Here is a 21342-nt window from a genome sequence, read left to right as displayed (position 1 = left end):
AAGGATATGTCCTTCAATGCACATATTAAACAAATATGTAGGACTGCTTTTTTGTATTTCTGCAATATTTCTAAAATTAGAAACATCCTTTCTCAGAGTGATGCTGAAAAGCTCATTCATGCATTTATTACTTCTAGGCTGGACTATTGTAATTCATTATTATCAGGCTGTCCTAAAAGCTCCCTGAAAAGCCTTCAGCTGATCCAAAATGCTGCAGCTAGAGTACTGACAGGGACTAGAAAGAGAGAGCAGATTTCTCCCATATTGGCTTCTCTTCATTGGCTCCCTGTTAAATCTAGAATAGAATTTAAAATCCTTCTCCTCACCTACAAGGTCTTGAATAATCAGGCCCCATCTTATCTCAAAGACCTCATAGTACCATATCACCCCAACAGAGCACTTCTCTCTCAGACTGCTGGCTTACTTGTGGTTCCTCGGATACTTAAGAGTAGAATGGGAGGCAGAGCCTTCAGCTTTCAGGCCCCTCTTCTGTGGAACCAGCTCCCAGCTTGGATTCAGGAGACAGACACCCTCTCTATTTTTAAGATTAGGCTTAAAACTTTCCTTTATGATCAAGCTTATAGTTAGGGCTGGATCAGGTGGAGGTTTCTTCCTGTTAAAAGGGAGAAACCAAGTGCTGCTCATAGGGGGTCGTTTTACTGCTGGGTCTTTACAATATAAAGCACCTTGAGGTGACTGTTGTGATTTGGTGCTATATAAATAAAACTGAACTAATGCCACACAAATCCTGACATAAACTGTTACATTTTTCTGTCATTTAACACTCTAAAATCACACATTAAAAATTAAAATCAAATAATAAAATCTGTAAACATGAGTACCAAAACCTGCAGTTCCTCTAATGCCCACTTGAGGCTCCCAAAATGAGTCAGTCCACATAGACTTGTTGTGTTTTGGCCTCTAGGGATAGTTTCCACCTCCATAACAACAGTACTGGAGGAAACCTCTTATATAACTCTCCTGTTTGAGCTACATCAATGCTTAAAGTGATACATTAATCGTGGCGTGGCTGGTGCAGACGAGGCTGACTGCTGTCAGCTGGGCTCAGCAATATCATCAGAATAGTCTTATTTATTTTCCCTCCATTCATATTTTTCTCCTGTTTGAACTGCTGCAGTGGCTGAAATATATATTTTCCTCAATGTCCCCTGAACAGCTCTGTAATCTGACAACTGGCAATTACTGATATATTTACAGAGGTGAGACACATTTGCAAATGATACATAATGACCATTTAAACCTGATAAAAGCAGCAGAATGAAGAACCCTGCAGGAGTATTCAGATGGGCCCCTTAAAGCCAAACAGAGCAGTTTGCATTGGTACTCACCACGTCTAAGAAGGTGTTCTCCAGGGATCTGTACTCAGGGGAGGTCTTGTTGAAGAGGTCCTCAGAGAAGTCCATGTTGGTAACGCGCAGGCTGAAGAACACCACCAGCTCCCGGCCGTGGCTGGCCGTGGTCGTGCTGGGCGTGGTCAGGTATCTCAGCGGCGGCGCAGCCGTGGTGCCGACAGCGCCGTGCTCCTCCCCCACAGACAGGAAGCCGCTCCCCTCTTCCAGAAGCTCGTTTGGTTCTGTGGCTTGTATGCTGGTTTGGTCCAACTCCACAGCCAGGTCCTGCACAGCTTCTCCCACGACGTCTTCGGTAGCAGCCGGCGGGCTGGTATGGCTTTCACCTTTTTGTTTCTCGTCACCCCCCAAGTCCTCGTCGATAATGACGACAGCTGGCTCGCTTTGCTCTGACTCGACCTCCGGCTCAGTGCCATCACCCTCAGAAGGCTCAGTAACAGAGGGGACTGCAGAGTCCTCTGCAACCTCAAACAGCCCAGAGTCAACTGTTGGGACGGGTGAAAACGCTTCAGAAACATGGAGAGAAGCCGGGGGAGGAGTAGGCAACGACTCTGAAACTGGTGGTGCCGTCACACTGACGCCTGTTTCTGGGGATAAATCACTTTTCTGTGTCTCCTCTGGCAACTCTTCACTGACTTCTGAGGCCTCTGTTGGGCCTGTCGTGTCTGCAGCTGTCGCCTCTTTAAAATTTCAGGCAAAAAGGATTAAGTAAGTCATTAATAGTGCTCACAAAGGATTTCTACAAATTACCACCATGCACAGTGAAGAATACATAATAAATTCAAGCTGTTAATGCAGAATTTGCAGTTCGATGCCTCACTTTTTCAGTGAGATCAAATCATATGGAAAAGATCCGTTTAAAAATAAGCCTCAACTTTTCATGCTGTGCACAGTGTGCACTGAAGTGCAGGGAGATCACAGTTTAGACTCAGAGCACTGATGCATCTTTAATTACCTGCTGCTAATGTCGCTGCACACCTCTGTTAACATAATTCATTATATTTCATACCCTTCACCAGTGCTGGCTGTAACCTGTAATCACATTACATTTTTCACTAACGCAGTAAGAAAGTAAGATGATTAAGTAACAATTACAATTATGTTGTTCCTTGCATAACAAAGGTTCTTCAGTTATCTGTCTGAACTTCAACAGGTAACACAGGTGAGTCAGTCAGGCTTGCAGCCTCGGTTCTACCTGTCCGTGTTTCCACAGTAGAAACACTGTGGAGTCTCTGAACCACAGTGAGGCTTTGCTGTGTGTTCTTGGTTTTGTGTTCACACATAAAAACTCTCAGAGAGACTCAACGTGTGTCCTGATTATGAGATTTGTGTTGGTGTGAAACTACAGCCTAAAGTTAGCTGAGTGGTAATTATGTGACAACACATCTCAGGTGATTTTACAGAGTGATGCAAAAGCAACGAGCAGTGAGGTGAAAGTAAGATGATTAAGTAAGTAACTGTATTACTTTTAAGAAAAGTAATGAATAATGACTTTTTTGCTCTTCACACCTGCTCACCTGCGATATCAGAGGCTGTTTCAAAGTGCAGATCGCTTTTTGTCGTTTCCGTTGTCACGACGGCATCAGCATCACTCTCCACCTGAGCGTCCACATCCTGCTCGGTGTAAAAATGATCGATGATGGGATGTTCACGGTCAGGTTCGCCTGCATCTTCCCTGGAAGGCTGGATGGGTATGACGGGTAAATTATGCTCCTCTGATGGGTGATGATGGTCAGGTCTGACAGGATGAAGGAGCTTGTTATCTTCAATGATCTGAATAGCTTCCTCTCCAAAAGGAAGGTTGTCGGTACCATCCAAGGGGTGAAGGATTTTAATCGATTCGGCAGGCGGCTCAGTAACATCTTTCTTAGGTTCTGGCTCTAAGATCTCTACGACTCCCTCATCAAGACCCTCCCCTTCTGATCCTTGGACTTCCTCTACAGCCTCTTCTTTAGATCCTGACTCTGAAACTTCAGGTAGCTTTTCCACTGGTGGTAAAATGTCAGCTGTGCCTTTGACTGGTTCAGAAGCTTCTTCTGGTTTGGGACTTTCAGCTATCTTCTCTTGTCCCACCACGTCTCCAGCTTCTAAAGGAGGACGTGGTTCTGCTGGTTTTTCATCCTCAACGACTTCTACCTCCGGTAACAAGACTTTTACATCCAGTACTTCCGATTCTTTCCCAAATCCTGGTTCAGAGGGTACGTTTTCCACCTCTACCACTTTCTCACTTGGTTCTGGTACCACTTCTGGCTCCGTTTCTGTCACTTCTGTCACACGACTTTCCTCTTTTGGTGCAGATTCTGTTTCTGGCTTTGGTTCCAAAAATTCAAGCCCACCTTCACCTGGTCCTGGAGGTATAACAACCTCTTCCTGTAAAACCTCCTCTACTTCCTCCTTTATTTCTACGTCTGCTGGACCCTCAGAAACCTCCTCTTCTTCTGCTGGTTTCACATCATCAGCTGCTTTTTCCTCGACTACTTCTGCTTCAGAAACCTTTGGTACCGATTCTTCTGAACCTGCTGCTTCCACCACCTCTTCTTTTACTTCTGACACTTCATCTACACCAATGAGTTGTGACTCTTGTTCTGTAACCTCCACCACATTTGTCTCAGGCTCCAGAGTTGGAACTACACCTTCATCCATTTTTGGAACCCCCTCTGTAATTTCTGCTTTTTCCTCTTCTGGTTGTGAGACACTGGATTGTTCATCCGCTGCTTCTTCTGTCTGCTTCCCAACTCTGCTATCGTCTGGTTCTGCCTTGGGCTCTGAAACCTCAGCTGGCTCTGAAACCTCAGGCTCTTTCTCCTCCATTCCCAGAGGTTTAACTACAACTTCTTCTGACTCTGAAACTGCAACAACTTCTTGAGATTCTACCACAGACTCTTCCACTGACTCTACAGGTATTTTCTGAGCCGTCTCTGAGACTTCAGGCACTTCTTTGTCTGGTTTTGGAGCTTCAGCTACTTCGTGACCCGGCTCTGAGGCTTCAGTTACCTCTTTGGCTGGCTCTGAAACTTCAGGCACTTCATTATCTATTTCAGAAACCTCAGTTACTTCTATAACTGGCTCTGAAACTTCAGGCACTTCTCTTTCTGGTTTGGAAACTTCAACTACTTCTTCATCTGATTCTGAGACTTCAGCTTCAGGTACTACCTCATGGGGCTCTGAACCTGTAGCTCCTTCTGTATCTGGTTCTGGAACTTCAGCTACATCTACACTGGAAATTTCAGCTACTACTGTTGGTTTAGACGCTTCAGCTGGTTCTTCGGCTGTCTCTGAAACTTCAGCCAATTCTTGGTCTGGCTCTGAAATATCAAAAGTTTCCACCTCTGGTTCAGAAACTTCACTTTGTTCAAGGGTTGGCTGCAAAACCTTGCGCACCTCTTCATCAGGTTGGACTGCCAGCCCTCCTCCTGGTACCTCGAGCTCCTCTTCAGTTTCCAACTCTGAAACATCACCAGCATCATGGGCTTCAGACGCTCCCAAATGTGCCTCCTCTTCACCTGGGAGAGCGTTTTGCTCTTCGTCTTCGTGAAGCGTCACTGTCGGTTCTGTGGGTGGCTGGGCTGTGATGGCAGAGAGTGTGGTGATGGGAAGTCTAACATCAGATGCCTGTTCTGCAGCAGGAACTGTAGTGAATATAATTTTAGTGGTGGGGGTGATCTCCAGTCTTGGAGCTTCTCTGTCCTCACCGACAGGACTCAGGTCTCCCTCTGGTATCAGGTTGGGAGACGCACTGACATATGGAGCATTTGTCTCCAGCTCAGGAAGCACAGGAGGGGTGGGGATGAAGCCTCGCACAAGTTCGCCGGTCTCATCATGATGAATGGTTTCAATCTCATGTGTAATGATCGGTAATTCCTCTTCCTCCCCCTCTTCATCTGATGGCTCAGGTTCGCTCGCATAAATTGTCTCTGACTCATCGGTAACGTCCTCTGAGCCCGGGAGATGATCGCTGCTCTCCGCCACCCCACCCGTCGCCGCTGTCGCCTCATCGCGTGGGACGGCCGTGGGATCCAGAAGGATCACCAGGGCATTTTCCTTCTCCATGGGGGTGAGGGACACCGCCGGCCAGGGTTTATCCACCTCTGGCTCCACAGTGGAAACTTCCAGCTCGTTGTGTGAATCGGGCTGCGGAGAGATGCAGAGCATGACGTGCTGCCTCGATGAAAACAAAGTAAAACTTTAACTTTAAAGGCTTTTATTTAAAGATGCTACCGAACAGCTGTCAGTGACACAGCACACACAAACAGAAGCCGCCTCACTTAATGTTGGTGAATAATTTTAAATACAGGGAGCGGCAGAAATCAGATTTATATGTTTTGCTTGTGGTTTGCAGCATTTATCCTTGGAGCCTGTCCTGGTCTGACCTGGAGGCTCTGTGGGAATTTGATTTGGGGTGAAATCTCCTGAAAATAAGCTGCCTACAGTCTCATTAACCATTAAAAGATCTCTTACCTCCTTCATTACTTCTGAAGCGGTGGCTGTCAGTGCTGGTAGGAGGATCTTTTCTATAACAACAAAAACATTTTTTCAGTCCTTCAGTTGAAATCAGACCAATCAATCAATTCAGTAATTTTTTCCAGTATCTTACAGCAGACGTATATAAGTATTAAATTCATTAAGTTTTCTGTTTACAGACGTCACAATACGCTTAGACATTTTGAAGGTGTTCACGCGTTGATGTCGGCGTCTCTGAGTTTAAATCAGCAAATATGATAAAATGATCAGAACTTAAGATAAATAATTTCTTAAGAACTGATCAGCTTCATCTGCATCGAATCATGAGAGGCTCGACTGTTGTAGATGCTACTGTAAACATGGAAACATGGAAACATGGAAACATGGAAACTATGAATGAATCAATCTGAGGCATGATGTGGCCAAACGTAAGTGTGAATGTAAGTTTGATATTATAGGATACATCATAGTTTGAATGGACTGCCCCAAATTTAATGTCTGTGATGCAGAGGAACGGAAACATCAGGTGGATGTTTGACCTTCACCTCCGTCAAAAAGAACTAAAATAAGGAGAAAAAAATAAGAAAATACAAGTGAAAACTCTGTGTGTAGTTTATGATAGTTTAACTTCAAACACACCAAGTCCCACATCCAAAACACCGTCAGCAACACCACCAATCAGAGGACACAAATCAGATCATGTGACATTCAAACAGGTCAAACCCTGTTTATCAGTTTGGTCATGATGTTTGCCAGCACTAACGAACAGCTCGTTATAGGTCTGATCATATTATTTTATATTAACTTCATATTTACTTTCTGCAGACTTGGCAGGTTTAATCAAACCAATGAGTTACATTTTTGAAAATAAGACATTTCCTTCAATGACCTTCTCACTGCAGTTAAAGTGAACTTACTGAGTCTGATAAATGACGCTTATTTAAAACAAAAGGTGTCAGAAAGTCTTCAGTTCTTCATCTGTTCTCTGATAATTTGCTGCAGAAAACTTAAAAAGTGCACTTTGGGTAAACTTTCAGGGGTCATACCAGCATGTGGGCAGAAACAAGTTATAGCATATCAGCGATCTCTGTTTATTTTACCTACATGTTGATACAGTACCAGGCTCATCTTCCAGCCGCTCTGTGTAAAATAATGTTGTTATAAACACTCTGAATGCAACAACACTGGTGCCCACGCGCTCTATATAATAATTCAGATCAAACAACTTTAGATCCTGAAGGAGGCGACTCAGATCTGAGCCAGCGGTGCCACAACAGCTGGATGTTCCCCTCTGAGGTGCCATGCAGTGCCACAACAAACCTGCTATGAGCTGAACAAACAACAACCTGCAGAGAGACCTGCTCAGTGGGCTGCCCATTCATCTGCAGACTGAAATCATTTGTGCCGCTGTGGAGACGTTACCTGGTTCAAAGTTAAGGGAGTCCAGGTCGACTGGAAGGGAGGCCTCCTCACGCAGAGCCTTGGTCACCATTTCCCTGAGTCCAGAGTCGGCTGGAGACTCGGACGTGCCCGTCTCCATCTCTGAGATCTCAGAGTTGATCTGAGGGGAGCTGATCTCAAAGACCAGAGAGTAGTGCACCGAGATTCCTCCAGGCCTGGAAATATATAAAGATTTTTACTTTATTTGATAACAAAACAGACACATTACGGGGAGGGGATGACGTACAGCCGCTTGAGTACATGAGATGCCAGAGAAACTCTCTGAGCCGTCACATTAACTGTACTGATCAATAAATATGTGTCAAATCTACAGATATTCTTATGGGGATTTTGGTATTTTCAGGTTGCTGAGTTGCTCTGTCACCTCTGTATTTGCATTGATTTTGCATGTAATTATAACTCGGTAGGCGGATGCACAGGCAGTGCTGGCCAAAGTCTCCAGTTTGCATCCCTTTGTAACATTTGTAATCTGCACTATTTAAAAACCACTTGGTTGGGTTTAATGATTTTGAGAAATGAAGGCAGATCGCTCTCAGGAACGTCGGATCACAGATGCTAAAGGTGCAAACGAGCTTTGACGAACCCAGCCGACACCTCGGGAGTGAGAAAATGAAAAGAATCCAAATCATCGGTTCATGTTTTCTGGATTAAAACACCTGTTTAACATGCAGAGTTAAAAAGCTGCACGGCTCTGAGAAGCAGTGCTTTTAAAATGCCAGGCATGAATATCCACAGCTACACAGAAGAAAAGAGGCTGCATCAATATTCTGCACAGCCACCATCAGCAGCACAGAATAAGCAGGTTGGTTAGATGTGACTCTGCAGATGATGTGAATTTCTCAGCTTTTGTGTAAACTGATGAAGTGAAAGCACATCTTCATTAGGCCGCAGCGCTGATTCTGCATCTGAAACACCTCCCGCATCACGGCTCCACGCTTGGATCCGATGGCGTCGCGATCCTGGCCGCCGGCGTCCTGCAGCTGCTGCTGTCGCTCAGCACGCGGCTGCAGCTCTGTTTTAAACTTTCCAAGCAGAGAAATGTGGTTTCTCCTCACGAGTGCAAACAGAACACCTTCAATCGCGTCCGTTTGCCTTTTCCTGTTTACGCCTCCATTACAAAGGTGTACAAAGAGCTTTTTCCTACTTCTTTGCTCGATTTCTGGCCTCCTTTTTCTAAATGATGCTGATCTCACACTCAGTTTCAAGCTGATTGGTCAAAGGTCTTGCTTAGGTCACAGTTTTAGCTTTACAGCACGCTTCCTGTCTGATTCATTCAGTGTTGGCAACAGCAGCACCTGAAACCCCGATAAACTGACCGCACGTGACGGCCGGGAGGTGTTAAACACTGGAGGGTCAGAGTCTGATGCCCCCTCCCCTCTCTGCCACAGACTGTATATAAAAGAAGGACACAGCCACCATGATGTTACCCACTGGTTTGTGAACAACATGATGCCAAAAACTGACACCGGTGGGCACGGACAAGGCCAATGGTGGAACTGAGTGCAGTACTTCACTAAAGGAAAGTTTTAATGCACTTTGAGTATTTCTACTTTCTTTTTCTATTCCGCTGTATTTTAGATGTAAATACTTTGGTTGATGTAAATCCTTTGTACTCCATACATTTATTTTAAGGCTTTAGTTTCTTAATGAGTTTCAGATTTTAAAATGAATCCACTAATTTATGATGCTGAAAGCTACTCAGAGGAATATAAGTGATTAAAATCACCTCCAGCTGTAACATTAACAGGCAGTACACATTAAAGAATAATGAGCTGCATAATGAGTACTTATATTTTAGGTACTAAGCATATTTTTATAGAGTCTGAATACTTTTTTCTTTCCCTTGTTTTGTAATAAAAACATTTTTACAGTCTAAACTCTGATATTATATAAAAAGTGGAAAAGGCCGTGGGCTGCTTCCTGTTTCCATCTTTTATGTACAGTCTGTGGAGTCGCACTCCTCCTGACTGAGACGTCTGACTGGATCAAAGAGGCTGAAACGCTGAGAAACTACACGTCTCACGGCACGTGATTTGGTTTCATTATTATTGACATACTGATCCAGCTTTTGCTCATTATTAGCAGATTTGCTATGAACGAGAATCCAAACAAATGTGAAAATATTCTCACTGCCATAATTCAAAATGAGTTAAAATCCCAGGAGCTCAGAGAAAATGTCTTTGAGAAGGTTTTTGTTTTGTGAGAGCTGCAATCTGGCAGGAGGAGCGGCGAATCCTTCCTGAGATTAGAGGACGAGCTCCCGCTGAGGCCTCGCCTCCGTGTTATTGGCCGTGACAGCACCAGACACCACAGGGAAGGCAAATTAATCGGGGGAGCAGCCCGACAATTACAGTATCCACAGGTCTTCCTGTTTCCCCGCTCACCTGTCTTCTCTGATACTCTGACAAACTTCATGAAAAACCAGCACCTCCTGTTAACCTTTAACATGATTGTGATTCACAGGGAAAATATCCGCCTGTCTGAGCAGTTATTTGGCTGCTGTGCAGATCTTTGCACCGAGCTGTGTGAACACTTTGGGGGGAAATAATCCCCCCTCTGTGCATCTGACTTGGACACAAATAAAAGCTGAGCTGCACGTTGGCAGGAACCTGAACACAAACACACAACAGGAGGCGGATACTACGGGGGATGTTTCATCTCTCAGTGCCATTTACCCGTCAGTGTCCTGGGTCTCGCTTGCATTGGGGAGAAGAAAAGAAGGTATTAGAGCTGGAAATGAAAGTGTAACAGAGAGAAAGGCACCAACGGGATGACAAGAGCCACAAGAAACAAGCCATTCAAGTGTCACTTTAAATTCGGCACAAAATGATGCACATTATGTCAGAGACTGAAATACTGTGTTTCTCCAGGGAAACGGGAAACATCACAGAGACAAAAGAAGCAACAATCAGTGTTAAAGCTGGAAACAAAACATGCTCAGACAATGAAGAGCTGCAGTAACCTGCTGCACCGGGACTGAGTGGGTCTGCTTTATGACGTGGCTTTAATTTCTATAACACCACATTACATCTAAGGTGCAACAGTTACTGCATATTCAGCGCCCCCCTAGCATCGGTCACTAACAAACAAAATGTGTTCTACAACTAGTTGCTGGACGTTGCTGGCAGTTGCTAGGTGAAACTGCTTGCAAAGAGGTGCTGCCCCAAAAACCTCCTGGTGCTTTGGTTGCACCAGGAGGTTTTTGGCCACCATGATGTTACTCACTGGTAACATCAGACAAGTTGCCGTAACGATGCCAACTTGTCTGCAAACACTTGCCAACTAGTCAGAGAGTGGTAGTGAAATGTGCAGGATTAAGTGATCGACTGGAAGTCAGAAACCCCGGCGCAGAGTGATGCTTCAGAGGTGAAGCAGCAGTGATGCAGGCGAACTACTTATGGAGACCAGTGTTGCCAACTTAGCGACTTTGTCGCCATATTTAGGGGCTTTTCAGACCCCCCCCAGTAACTTTTTTTTTTCCAAACAGCGACAAATTTAGTGACTTTTCCCGGTGACGTTGGCAACTTTTGGAGAGTTTTGTTAACCCGAAATCCTCCGCTATCGCTGTGTTTTGTGTACATACAGCCTTCATACCGCGTCCGTTCGTACGCTTTGGCATCGCCCGGACCCCCAAGAGTACCTGGCTGTTGGTTTGTACCGTAAGTCACGTGACCTTAATAGCGGAAGTGGATCTGTTCGTGTCCTCGTGATGCAGCTGGTGGATACGACGCCGCATTGAGCGGGTGGGCCCGTTGCTGTGATTCGTCAGTGTATATGTCTGTGGATTTACTGAGCTGGCTACAGTCCTGCTGACTGAAGGATGAAGTTTTGTTCATTCAGTCAGCTCACATGTTTTGTTATTAGTACTGGATGTACAGGAGTACACACGGGAGGAAGTACTTTGGTGAAGTCTACTTCACTGCAGACTGGCTTTGTAAAGAATCAGTCAGCCTTTTGCTGTTTTTGCTCTGTTTACATTTTAATAGCACAGCTGTGAGTCTTCTGTTATGAAGGAAAAAAGCATTAATTTATTTGAGGAGCATTATTATTTAAATATGCCAATAGTTTATTTTTGAGTAATTTCTCATGTACATCTACAGCTGCATGTTAATAAAAGTGTCTGTGTGACATTTGGGACACGTAGCTTTGCCTCAGAAGGGCCTTTTGTTTATACCTTTGGGAAGAAAAAAATATTGAGATATTTATTGTATATGTCACCATTCAGGTAAAAAATATCAAGATATTTTGGTCCATATTCCCCAGCTCTAGTAGTTCTAAACATATTTAGGGTGTTTTTTCTTCAACTGCATTCTCGCAACTACATGCAAATAACCAATTATGCAAATTAGGTGATGATGTCATATAGCAAATTCTAGTGACTTTTAGGACAGCTACTTTCCTTACTGAGGAGTTGGCAACAGTGATGGAGACAACAGGGCAGCTAAAGGGAGGTGGGAGACTTCACTGAGTGTAAAGAGAGGCCCGTCTGCGCATTAGCCACGAGATGATTTGTTATTTTGATGTTTGAATCAATGAAGCAGCAGAGAGACGGAGTCACAGACCAACTCCAGGAAGCAATGAGCCACAAAACTACAGCCCAACACGTCCAGATCTCACTGTGATGGAGCTCTAAGAGCGAGTTTTAGTTTTAGATTTGTGCAGATGAACTGAGATCTTCTCTTGTTTGTCAGGGAGCTACACACTCGGGACTCTGCGTGAAAGAACAGCGCTGAATGATGACTCTTACATCAGGTCGGATTTTGATTCAAATAAATGCTCCACACTGCTGGGAGTTGGCTGCACGGGAGCCTTCCTGCATTATTTTGCTTCACTAAATGTTAGAAAAGCTCATAATCTTATTTTGTGCACTTGCTGGGGCTTTATGTGGACCACAGTGGACGTGAAAAGACCGTATCGGGCATATATTTGTGACTGAATCAGACGCGTTCGTCAGCGCGGCCCTCGGCGAAGCTGAATTCGACACGCCCGGATTAGAGAAACACGCAAAGCCGAAGCATTCAGTGTGGAAATGAACCAACAGTTAAATCTTTGCAGCTGAACACTGAATTATTTTCTGCTTGATTGAAATGCTCGTCCCTGTTTTTGACAGATTTTAAGCTCTGTGGTGAAAATACAAAGTTTCTTTTTTTCTAAACTCTTCAAAATTAGTTTGTTTTAGGAAAAAAAAATATAATAATATTTTCTTCACCACCAGGTTTCGATGCTGGCCCTTTATAAACAGGACATCTTCCCATTCAGCCTCGTTAGCGGCTGGAAACATTCGCCTGCAGCAGCGTCTGAAACAATCCAAATCTCAACCAGCCTCTTATCTATTCACAGGCCGCCCACGCCGAGTCATCGGCTTCCTTCAAATGTGATGAAATTATGGGAACGCCGCCGCCGCGGCCACACTGGAGAGATTTGATTAGACCTCATTCACGTCCTTCCTGCATTCAGACGTACGCTTCACGGATTGAACTCACCTGATTCCCAGAACGTGGATGGATCTAAATCCTGGAAGTTTATCAAAAACATGCTGCATCTGCAAAGGAAAAAAAAAAGGATCAGTCAAGACTCCGCTCACCCTCCTCCCTCTGCCAACGTAATTAACTCTGAGCCGCCAAACAGGAGCTCGTTAATAAGCCGCCGATGTCTCAGCACGCAAAAACCCCGCATGAATGGGAAGGTCCATTCATATCTATCTTTGGGCGAGTTAAGCACCTGGACACTCTTATGACATAATCGTCTTTAAGAGCTCCATCAGGCAACATCCTGCTGCGCGTGGCGTGCGACTCTGAAGGATCCAGCCGCCCTTTTTAGAGCCCGAGACAGAGGAAATAACTTTGATTTCTCAGCATGGGACTCGCAGCGAGGAGCTCGACAAAAGGAAAACACTCGTAGGAAGAGTGGACTGTGGGTAATCTTCTCCCTTTCTCTGAACCCTGACCTTACTGCCCTGTGGCGTAAGCTTCTTCACTATCAGCCTGAGCCAGCAGCGCCGGCACAGACGGCCGGACAGACGCTGGCAGCTGCTGATAGAGAAGGTGGTGACACCAAGAAAGAGGAGGAGGAAGAGGAGGGCAGGAGAGCAGATTCTCATGGAAACTCGCTGGTTAAAAAAAAACTGTTTTCTGATTGAAAGTTAAGGCTGAGGCAGCGATGAACACTAATTTGATTTAATTCTTTTGTTCCTTTTTCATACGTGCAAGACGAGGATTTAAAGCCGAGCAGAGTTCACCAAAAATATACGGACGCTCCAAAGAAAGAGACCCGAGAAGGAGCCAATCAGTGACTCCCACCTGAATCAGCTGATTTTTTTTTTTAAACAGTATTCAGCATCTTTAACTGTGCCACAGTGTTCCTTTCAGACTTTGAGTGATTGCAGAATTACAGACCCCTGAAGTTTGTAGGGATGGATTGAAATCTGGCGCTTTTTAATTATTTTTCCTGCATTTTTGAGGCATCAGCAGAAAAACATTTAAAACACATCTGCAGCACCCCCAACCCTAACCCTGAGTATCACAGGACACCTCAATCATATCACAGCTGAAATAAACCGCACCAGGTTGAAGTCTGTGACACTGAAGAACAGAAACAAGCATCATAAGTTATTACGTTATGATGCACTGAGCATCGAACATCATTTATTAAGCCTTAATTAATGCTCGCTCTCTTAAGGCAGCGACATGATAACTCTCCAAAATAAATGCCCAAATATGGCCTGAGACATTTGACGGCTGCCAGGCTGCGAGGTTTGCTTATAAGAGGACGTCAGTGCAGAACGATCTGATTGGCTAGTCTGCTGACTTAACATAAAACAGAAGACGAGACGTAGCAGCAATCTGATGACCAGATATCGTGAAATTTAGCGACTGCAGCCATTAGCGACATCCAGTGGGTGGAGCTAAACATATCCCAACTCTGAAGCAAGCGATTCAACTTCCACTGACGGCGAAGATGCCAGAAAAGAAGTGTTTAGTCTGTCAGGGTCTTTTATTTTGAAAACTGCCTAGATGTTCCTGTTTCTGACTTCCTGCCCTGCTCACCTGCTCGGTGCAGCTTTACTCAGCTTCTGCACAAAAACACCTGGATGGCTGTTCTGCACGTGTATTAGGGCTGCAACGATTAGTCAACATAGTCGACAATAATCGACAATAAAAATAGTCGACGACGAATTTAATTGTCGACAATAGTCGTTTATTATTACTGGTGATTTTTTTTTTTTACGTAGTGAGACATCTTCCTGTCCGTCTTTCTCTGGCGAGCTTCACACATGCGCAATCCGGCTGTTAAGTGATGACGTAGAATTCCATTTCCTGGTCCAAACTGTCACGTGATCAAGTTGCCGCAATGCTGTGTCCCTGGTTGCTATAACTCGAAAAAAACACACTCAGGTGTGATTTTACTGATGATAAAAAGAGAAGCGGAAATAGCTGCAGTTGATAAGGTATGTTAGAATCATCTTTAATAGTGACCAGTCATTGGTTATACCAGGGGTCGGCAACCCGTAATCCGGAGCCATTTGAACCCGGTTTACACGGAAAAGCCGCAAATAATAGCGGAAGCCGGTAGCCGCTACCGGAAGCCGGTATAGGTTACCGCGAGTGACGCATATATTGAGAAACTAAAATAAATAAGTAAAATGATTTTATTTTAATATTTCAAGATCACACTAATGTTCCAATTTAAAACTACAACAAAAACCGAACTGAGAAAAACAAAATGCACTTCAACTGGATACTGATAATTTACTCCCACGACCCGCAGAGCCGCACATTAAGCCTGGATGAGCCGCATGCGGCTCCGGAGTCGCAGGTTGCCGACCCCTGGGTTATACCGTTGCTGTTTATTTAGAATCATTTGGACCCAGAAACGACGTCAGAGTTAAAGTTTGGATAGCATTCAGCTGCACGTTTAGTGATGGGGGATACTGGTAAAACTGTGCAAACTTTGTTTTACAGGGACAAAAAAGTACTATATATTTTTTTATGGTTGGAAAAATGGACCGTTAGTCATATCAGCAGCAAACCTGATTAAAGGTTTTGAATAAAGTATGTGTTACTACCACATTTTAAATAACCTAATGCTAAATGTAAAAGCTGATAGCTAAATAAGTGCCATTTCATAATTATGCAATTCATAATCCGACTAGTCGACTAATCCTTTCAATAGTCGATGACTAATCGACTATCAAAATAGTCGTTAGTTGCAGCCCTAACGTGTATATCAATGAAGCTCAGTTAAATTAATCTCCACATCATCATCATCATCATCATCGTCGTCGTCGTCCTCACTGAGCTTACACCCTCTTCAGTAATTAAATTCTTTAACTGGCCATTATCCCTCAACTACAGTTACTACAAAGCCTTTCAAAATAAAACACATTTTGTCTCTGGTAAAGTGGAAATGAAACTAGCTGAGGCTAATTTTCCCGTTTAGTGAAGCTGTTTTTTTTTAATTGTTCATTAGCAGAAGACAGAACAAAAGAAATCAGGAAGTCTCACCTGGTCCTGCAGGTGCTGTGCCAGGTCGATGTACTGGGGGGAATCTGGGTCGTCCAGCAGCTCTCTGTAACCCGGATCCACCAGGTTGATGCTGAACTCCACGATCTGCTCCACCGGATTCTCAGGGACCACGTTAGGAAGCTCCGAGTCCTTCGACAAAGAGACAAACGAGAGTCGGTCTGAATGCCGTCACACTGTGATTTGTACTGCTGTGACCATGTGTGTCCCTTTGTTACAATTTAACCTTTTGGTCTGCACTTCCATATAAATGGAAACTGATATCAAGGAGGAAGCAAACCGTGACTGAGTGCAGACGACTCAGCGCCTAACGAAAATCCAAACATACCCGAGAGCAGAAACTATGATGGGAACTACCCGCCTTACAGCTTTAGCTGGAGTGAAAAATATGAGTCTCTCTTGATGATTCATATCAGAAGCTGATGATGGCGGGTTTAGAAAGTTTTCACGTATCACCCAAACTAACAGGAAACCACAGGAGGACAATGAAGATCCAAAAACGTCTCTCTGAATAAGGCAGGAAGGTGCATGTGTTTTCAACCTGCAGCACAGGATCCCTGCTGGTCCACACATCAGTCAGACTGTTCGGTGCTTCCTGTATATTCAACATTTCTATATGTAGTGAAAGCAGTAATGACCACATTGTGCAGGTAATTTCAGAGAGCACTCAGCAGCAGCGAAACGCCTTCAAAGGAATTCAATGTCAACCATCAGTCGAGGCTTTTTCTCCTCAGCAGAACTCCTTCACTGCAGATCAGTCACAGCGCCGGGCAGCAGAAAGCAGTAATTATCTGAGAGGAGGCGTGAGGCGGCCGGCTGCTGCTGCTGCATCGTGCAAACCCAACTTCAGTGCAGGAGCAGACCCGGCTGTGCAGCAGGAAAACCCGCGGTCTGAAAGCTGTGAGCGTCACATGATCCTTCGCTTTAACAAACAGCTGCAGGCTTTAGGTTCCCCAAAGTTACTGGAAGAATAAAATGCTGGTTTTCACTGATTTATAGTCACTTTAATATGCTTTCAAAAGGAACTTCTATGAAATGAAAAAGTCAATTTAATGCAGGAAAAAAAGGACAGGTTGTGTTTTTCTTAGCAAACATTTCACTTAAATGAGCTTAAAGGAAATCATATGCCTATAAAGTGCTGTGGACTTTCTCATCAATAAACATGCGGCTGAAGTGTAAACTGAAGTTTGCTGCTGAGTTTGTGCCTCTGATAATCTGATCGGCTGATCATTATCCAAAAACCTCGACATGCAGCTCACAAAGAACTCAAAGGAAAAGTAAAGGAAGCACGAGCAGAGTCTGTGCATCAGAGAAGACCCGACTACCCTGGATGCTGGTACCCAACCCCCCAAAAAGATGCTGCGACTCTGGAGACTTTAAACAGGACCACCTGATAATCAATCCAAGCACTCTGAGCGGAGTTGATATAACTAATAGCTACTGAAGAGAAGTTTGAGTAGGAGACACCACTGAGGCTAGAGGGGATTATGATCCCTCCAGGGTAATCTGGGTGTGTCTGCCACAGCAGGACTACAACATCTGCTGCTGGCGTAACTCAGGTGTTGGTTAGATTGATTTGGATCTGTTTGTCCATAATGCCACAAACACCTCAGACCAGTACGGTGGTGGAGGGCGGAGGATTTGGGCACCTGGCAGTCAGTGAGTCAACCACAATCTCCTCTGTACACCAAAGTATTCTAAATGTGAGGCCATCGGTCTGACAGCTGCCGCGTGGTCCAAACTGGGCCACCAACAGGACGACGATCCAAGCACAGCAGCAAGAATGAAGGAGCTGCAGCGGCCCTCAGCCCGACTCAGTGCTGAGCTGGGACCTTCAGAGAGCTGTGCAGGAATGAATGCTGCAAACCTCACTGAGCTGAAGCTACGCTGTGAAGGGGCGTGAAGACAATGATGTGAGAGACTGAATCTCAGGTGTACTCAGTTTTTCACATGACTGCATGAAGGAAAAACAGTGTCAAGTGCAGAGCAGCTAGAAAACAGTTACTTACAGGTTATTACAGAGTAAGAGAGGACAGAGGGACATAATGCAGAAATTAACTGATGTATAATTTCATGAGAGCTCCAGTGTGACATTTTCAGCCTGTCAGACACTCGAGCTCCTGCCTCCTTCAGCTTGCTGCTGTAGATAAGAGCGCCGGCTTAATACCTCAAATATGAATGCAAGGGCTCGTCTGTACCTCTTCAAGCTCCTTGGCAGGGTGGGTCACAATGGGGGCGGGGCTTGGAGAGGCACTCGTGGAGCTGAAGAGGACGGCAGTGCTGGTGACGAGCACCGGGGGCGCTGACGGGGTGTCGGTCTGAGCCTCAGGACCTGAAGAGAGACGAGAACGTCGTTAATCTCAGACTAGACTGAAGCTGCTGATCTCAGAGCAGCAGCCCGTCTTCATACCTGTCAGGACACAAAGGCTCTAACAAAAATAATCTGAGCGCAACAGCAACAATAGATCTACAGCACGCCACCTGCTGGTTACTGTACATATTACAGTACACAAATGCTGTACAAGAATCCATTTAATACACAAAAACATTTACGGGTCCACGATGTGATAAGACTTTAATGCTAACATTAACCTTTTGACTGGCCCCGTCCCGTCCATGGGACGTACGTAGTGCTTCCAAATGTAAGTTGTGTATCAGAGAAGGACTATTGGGAGGATTGTGTTTTTTTAGTTTATGTGTATATGTAGTGTTTACATTTACTGTAACTTTATTTATTTATTTTTTTGTTTATTTATTTTGGGTGTGTGAGGGAATCCCTGAAAATAGACTGGGTGCGGCCAGTTAACATTTTAACAAGTCACAACAACAGTGTACAAACAGATGAGGTCGTCTTAAAATGTCCTACCTGTTATCTCCGGGAGCGTCGGCGTCGCAGCATCGCTGCACAAAGAGAAACAAACACAGCTTAAACATAAAGACTTCTTCTGCTTTCCCTTATTTCCTGTTCCACTGATGGACGCTTGTATTAAACAGGTTCAAATAATGAGGCCGGCGTATGTACAAGTGCTCCATGTGAGTCAAAACCCTAACCCATAAATCTAAATTTTCACGTCTACGCCAAAAAAGCAAACTGACATGAATATTTGTGAGTTCCCATAAAACCCTCCATTGAGTGTTTTTTTAACACAGGCTGGAGCTTTGTTGTGTGTTTAGTGTGAACACACTGAACTCAGTTTGCGTGAACTGTGTCTGGCTTCAGGTGAAGGGCTGCACACATCTATTTAGGTTAAACGTGGCCGTGCTGGGAGAATACCTAATAGAGTGCTGATTTTTAAGCCTGTGTCTCCCATCTAAAAGCCACCTCAACAAAAACTCTTTAAAAAGCACCGCCCGGACTCTCTAAGACCGGCTTTAAAAGAAAAGAAGCGCTTCTGCCAAAGTCCCAAATGTTTAGCAGAGAACACTCAGCGCAGATAAAATATTAAAACCCTGCAAGGTAAAAAAAAAAATGTTTTTTAATCACGTTGAATGAATCTTGCATAACCCGCCTTGTACTTCTAATAAGAGCCGCACTCGACTCATCACGGCTTCATCCATCTTTGATGCGGAGCAGCAGAACGCACCGCAGCGCAGACTCGCACATCAGAGAATGAAATGATGAATCAGAGTAATAAACTTCTCTTTCCCAACAACACGCACGTTACTTTGTATTCATTCATTCATGGAAGATCAGAAATAATGACGCACTGATTAACAGAGGGAAACGACTTCACCCACATTTACAAACACACACAAACCTGCCAGCTACAAACACACACACACGTTTCTGCCTGAAATATGAATCAGTTAATTCACTGCAAATAAATGTGGTGCTCACAATTTCATATTCACAAGGATAAACATATTCATGATTATCCCTCATTGTTCCATTCGAGTCCTTAGCTCATAGATAACATGCCTTTATTTTGAGCCCTTTGGTTTTTGGTAGGAAGCTCTGCTTCCTGCAATAATCTGCTCCAAACTTCCAAATCCAAACTGTTTCAAATTAAGAGCCAACGAGCATTTTATAGACTAGAAAGGACTCTGATTGTGTGCATATATGCAGGAGCAGGCAATCAGAGTTATTGTTATGATGCATATGATTGTGCACTTAGGAAGTAGGAAAGTGTTGGGAAATAAATCCCAGCTCCTCTCCATCCACATGGCCCTCCATTTAACCCTTTAATGTAGGGTTTCTTTTGGGAGCACAGTGCTCATGCAGCCGTGTTTGGAGGGTCGGATGATCCCAACCCTGCAAAAACAGACCAAAGTTTATTACAAGCATCGGGGGTCGTGCCGTGGCAGTCATTTTCTCCTGAAAGTGCCATAAATATGATTATTTTGAAGGACTTATTAAAGTGACATCGGACAAGAGCACCAGCAGGAGTCCGTCCACCCAGCTGTCTGAATCTGTACTTCCATGTGTCTGAATTAAAAAGTAAAAGTAATTTATTGGTGGTTCGGTTTCCAGCTCCTGTAAACAGCTGATAGCTTTGTGAGCAGTGCTCATTGTTAAGTTTCAAAGGGATGAGTGAATATTTCTAACAGTTATGCTCACACAAAGAGTTCGACACGCGGCAGGACGGCGAGTTAAGACCTCTGAAACACCCCCGGGGAGCGAGGGGTGCGGCTGCAGCCGCCATCTTTCCCACCGTCTTATTAACCACATTAAAAATGTGAGCTTTAGTGGTGACTGTGGCACCAAACTACACATCCTCATAGTTAGGCTGCCAAAGCTTTTTCATCACAGCTCCATAAAGCATTTATTGTATAGCTGATATTCACTCCTCCTCACATCATCTGTTTGATTTCTGGGCTCCTGCTGGGTCACACCCTCACACACACTGTTAATGGCTTTGTTATCTGTACACATGCAGTCGGAGAAGCACAGCGAGAACGGGAATCATCGGTCAGCTCTTACCGTGACGGAGGCCGCCGATCTCTCAGCCGGTTCATCCTCTGCAAACCAATCAAAAAGCAGAACAATGGTTCAGTTTTACTCCACTTCATTTAACTCGTGTGCAGCTGAATATTTGATCTGCTGTTACACCGAGGACTTGGCTTCATGTGAAAGCCCCTCTTGTGGTTTAAACCTTCACTGAGCTGCAGCTGTCCCTGAAGTTTCTGGACATTAAACTTATTAAATCTCCACAGTATCATTTTTTAAAACACGAGTCTGGATGTTAATGAATGTTTCAAACGTCCAGCTCGCTGACATGCCCACCAGTGAGCATGTGATGCTAAAGCAGCTCTTTTCTCCTCCGGTTTAAGAGGAAGGATTTGACATAAATCTCCACATTTTTTTTATCTTCATGCTGTTAATGTGTCGACTTCACAGACAGGACAGATGCTGCAGTGACAAATGTTTGCTGACAGGTTTACAACACGACCGCTGGCCAGCAAACTGCAACAGGCCTTCCTGCAGTGAAGCATGTGGATGGTTTACAGAGAGCAATGCATGCTGGGAAGGTCACAGAAACCGAGCCTCCAGCAGCAAACATGCAGCTGATAAACACAACAAAGAACCG

General features: G+C 44.5%; 1 protein-coding gene across 2 annotated transcripts in view; it reads right to left on the bottom strand.

Annotated features, from left to right (window-relative positions):
• Window positions 1-21342, bottom strand: part of LOC115774244 (interphotoreceptor matrix proteoglycan 1-like) — a 62702-nt gene that overhangs the window by 24672 nt on the left and 16688 nt on the right. The window contains exons 6-15 of one of the 2 annotated variants that reach the window (XM_030721413.1): window positions 20736-20773; window positions 18681-18715; window positions 18013-18146; window positions 15797-15946; window positions 12776-12834; window positions 9968-9988; window positions 7254-7447; window positions 5829-5881; window positions 2888-5501; window positions 1350-2050 (exon numbers count right to left, since the gene is read on the bottom strand). In XM_030721413.1, coding sequence (XP_030577273.1) covers window positions 1350-2050; window positions 2888-5501; window positions 5829-5881; window positions 7254-7447; window positions 9968-9988; window positions 12776-12834; window positions 15797-15946; window positions 18013-18146; window positions 18681-18715; window positions 20736-20773 — 3999 coding nt within the window. The remainder of the gene's footprint in view (window positions 1-1349; window positions 2051-2887; window positions 5502-5828; window positions 5882-7253; window positions 7448-9967; window positions 9989-12775; window positions 12835-15796; window positions 15947-18012; window positions 18147-18680; window positions 18716-20735; window positions 20774-21342) is intronic. The other variant, XM_030721414.1, reaches the window with a different exon arrangement.

This window comes from Archocentrus centrarchus, chromosome 24 (assembly GCF_007364275.1).
Source record: "Archocentrus centrarchus isolate MPI-CPG fArcCen1 chromosome 24, fArcCen1, whole genome shotgun sequence".
Classification (NCBI taxonomy): domain Eukaryota; kingdom Metazoa; phylum Chordata; class Actinopteri; order Cichliformes; family Cichlidae; genus Archocentrus; species Archocentrus centrarchus.
This window is presented reverse-complemented; position numbering and strand designations above follow the sequence as displayed.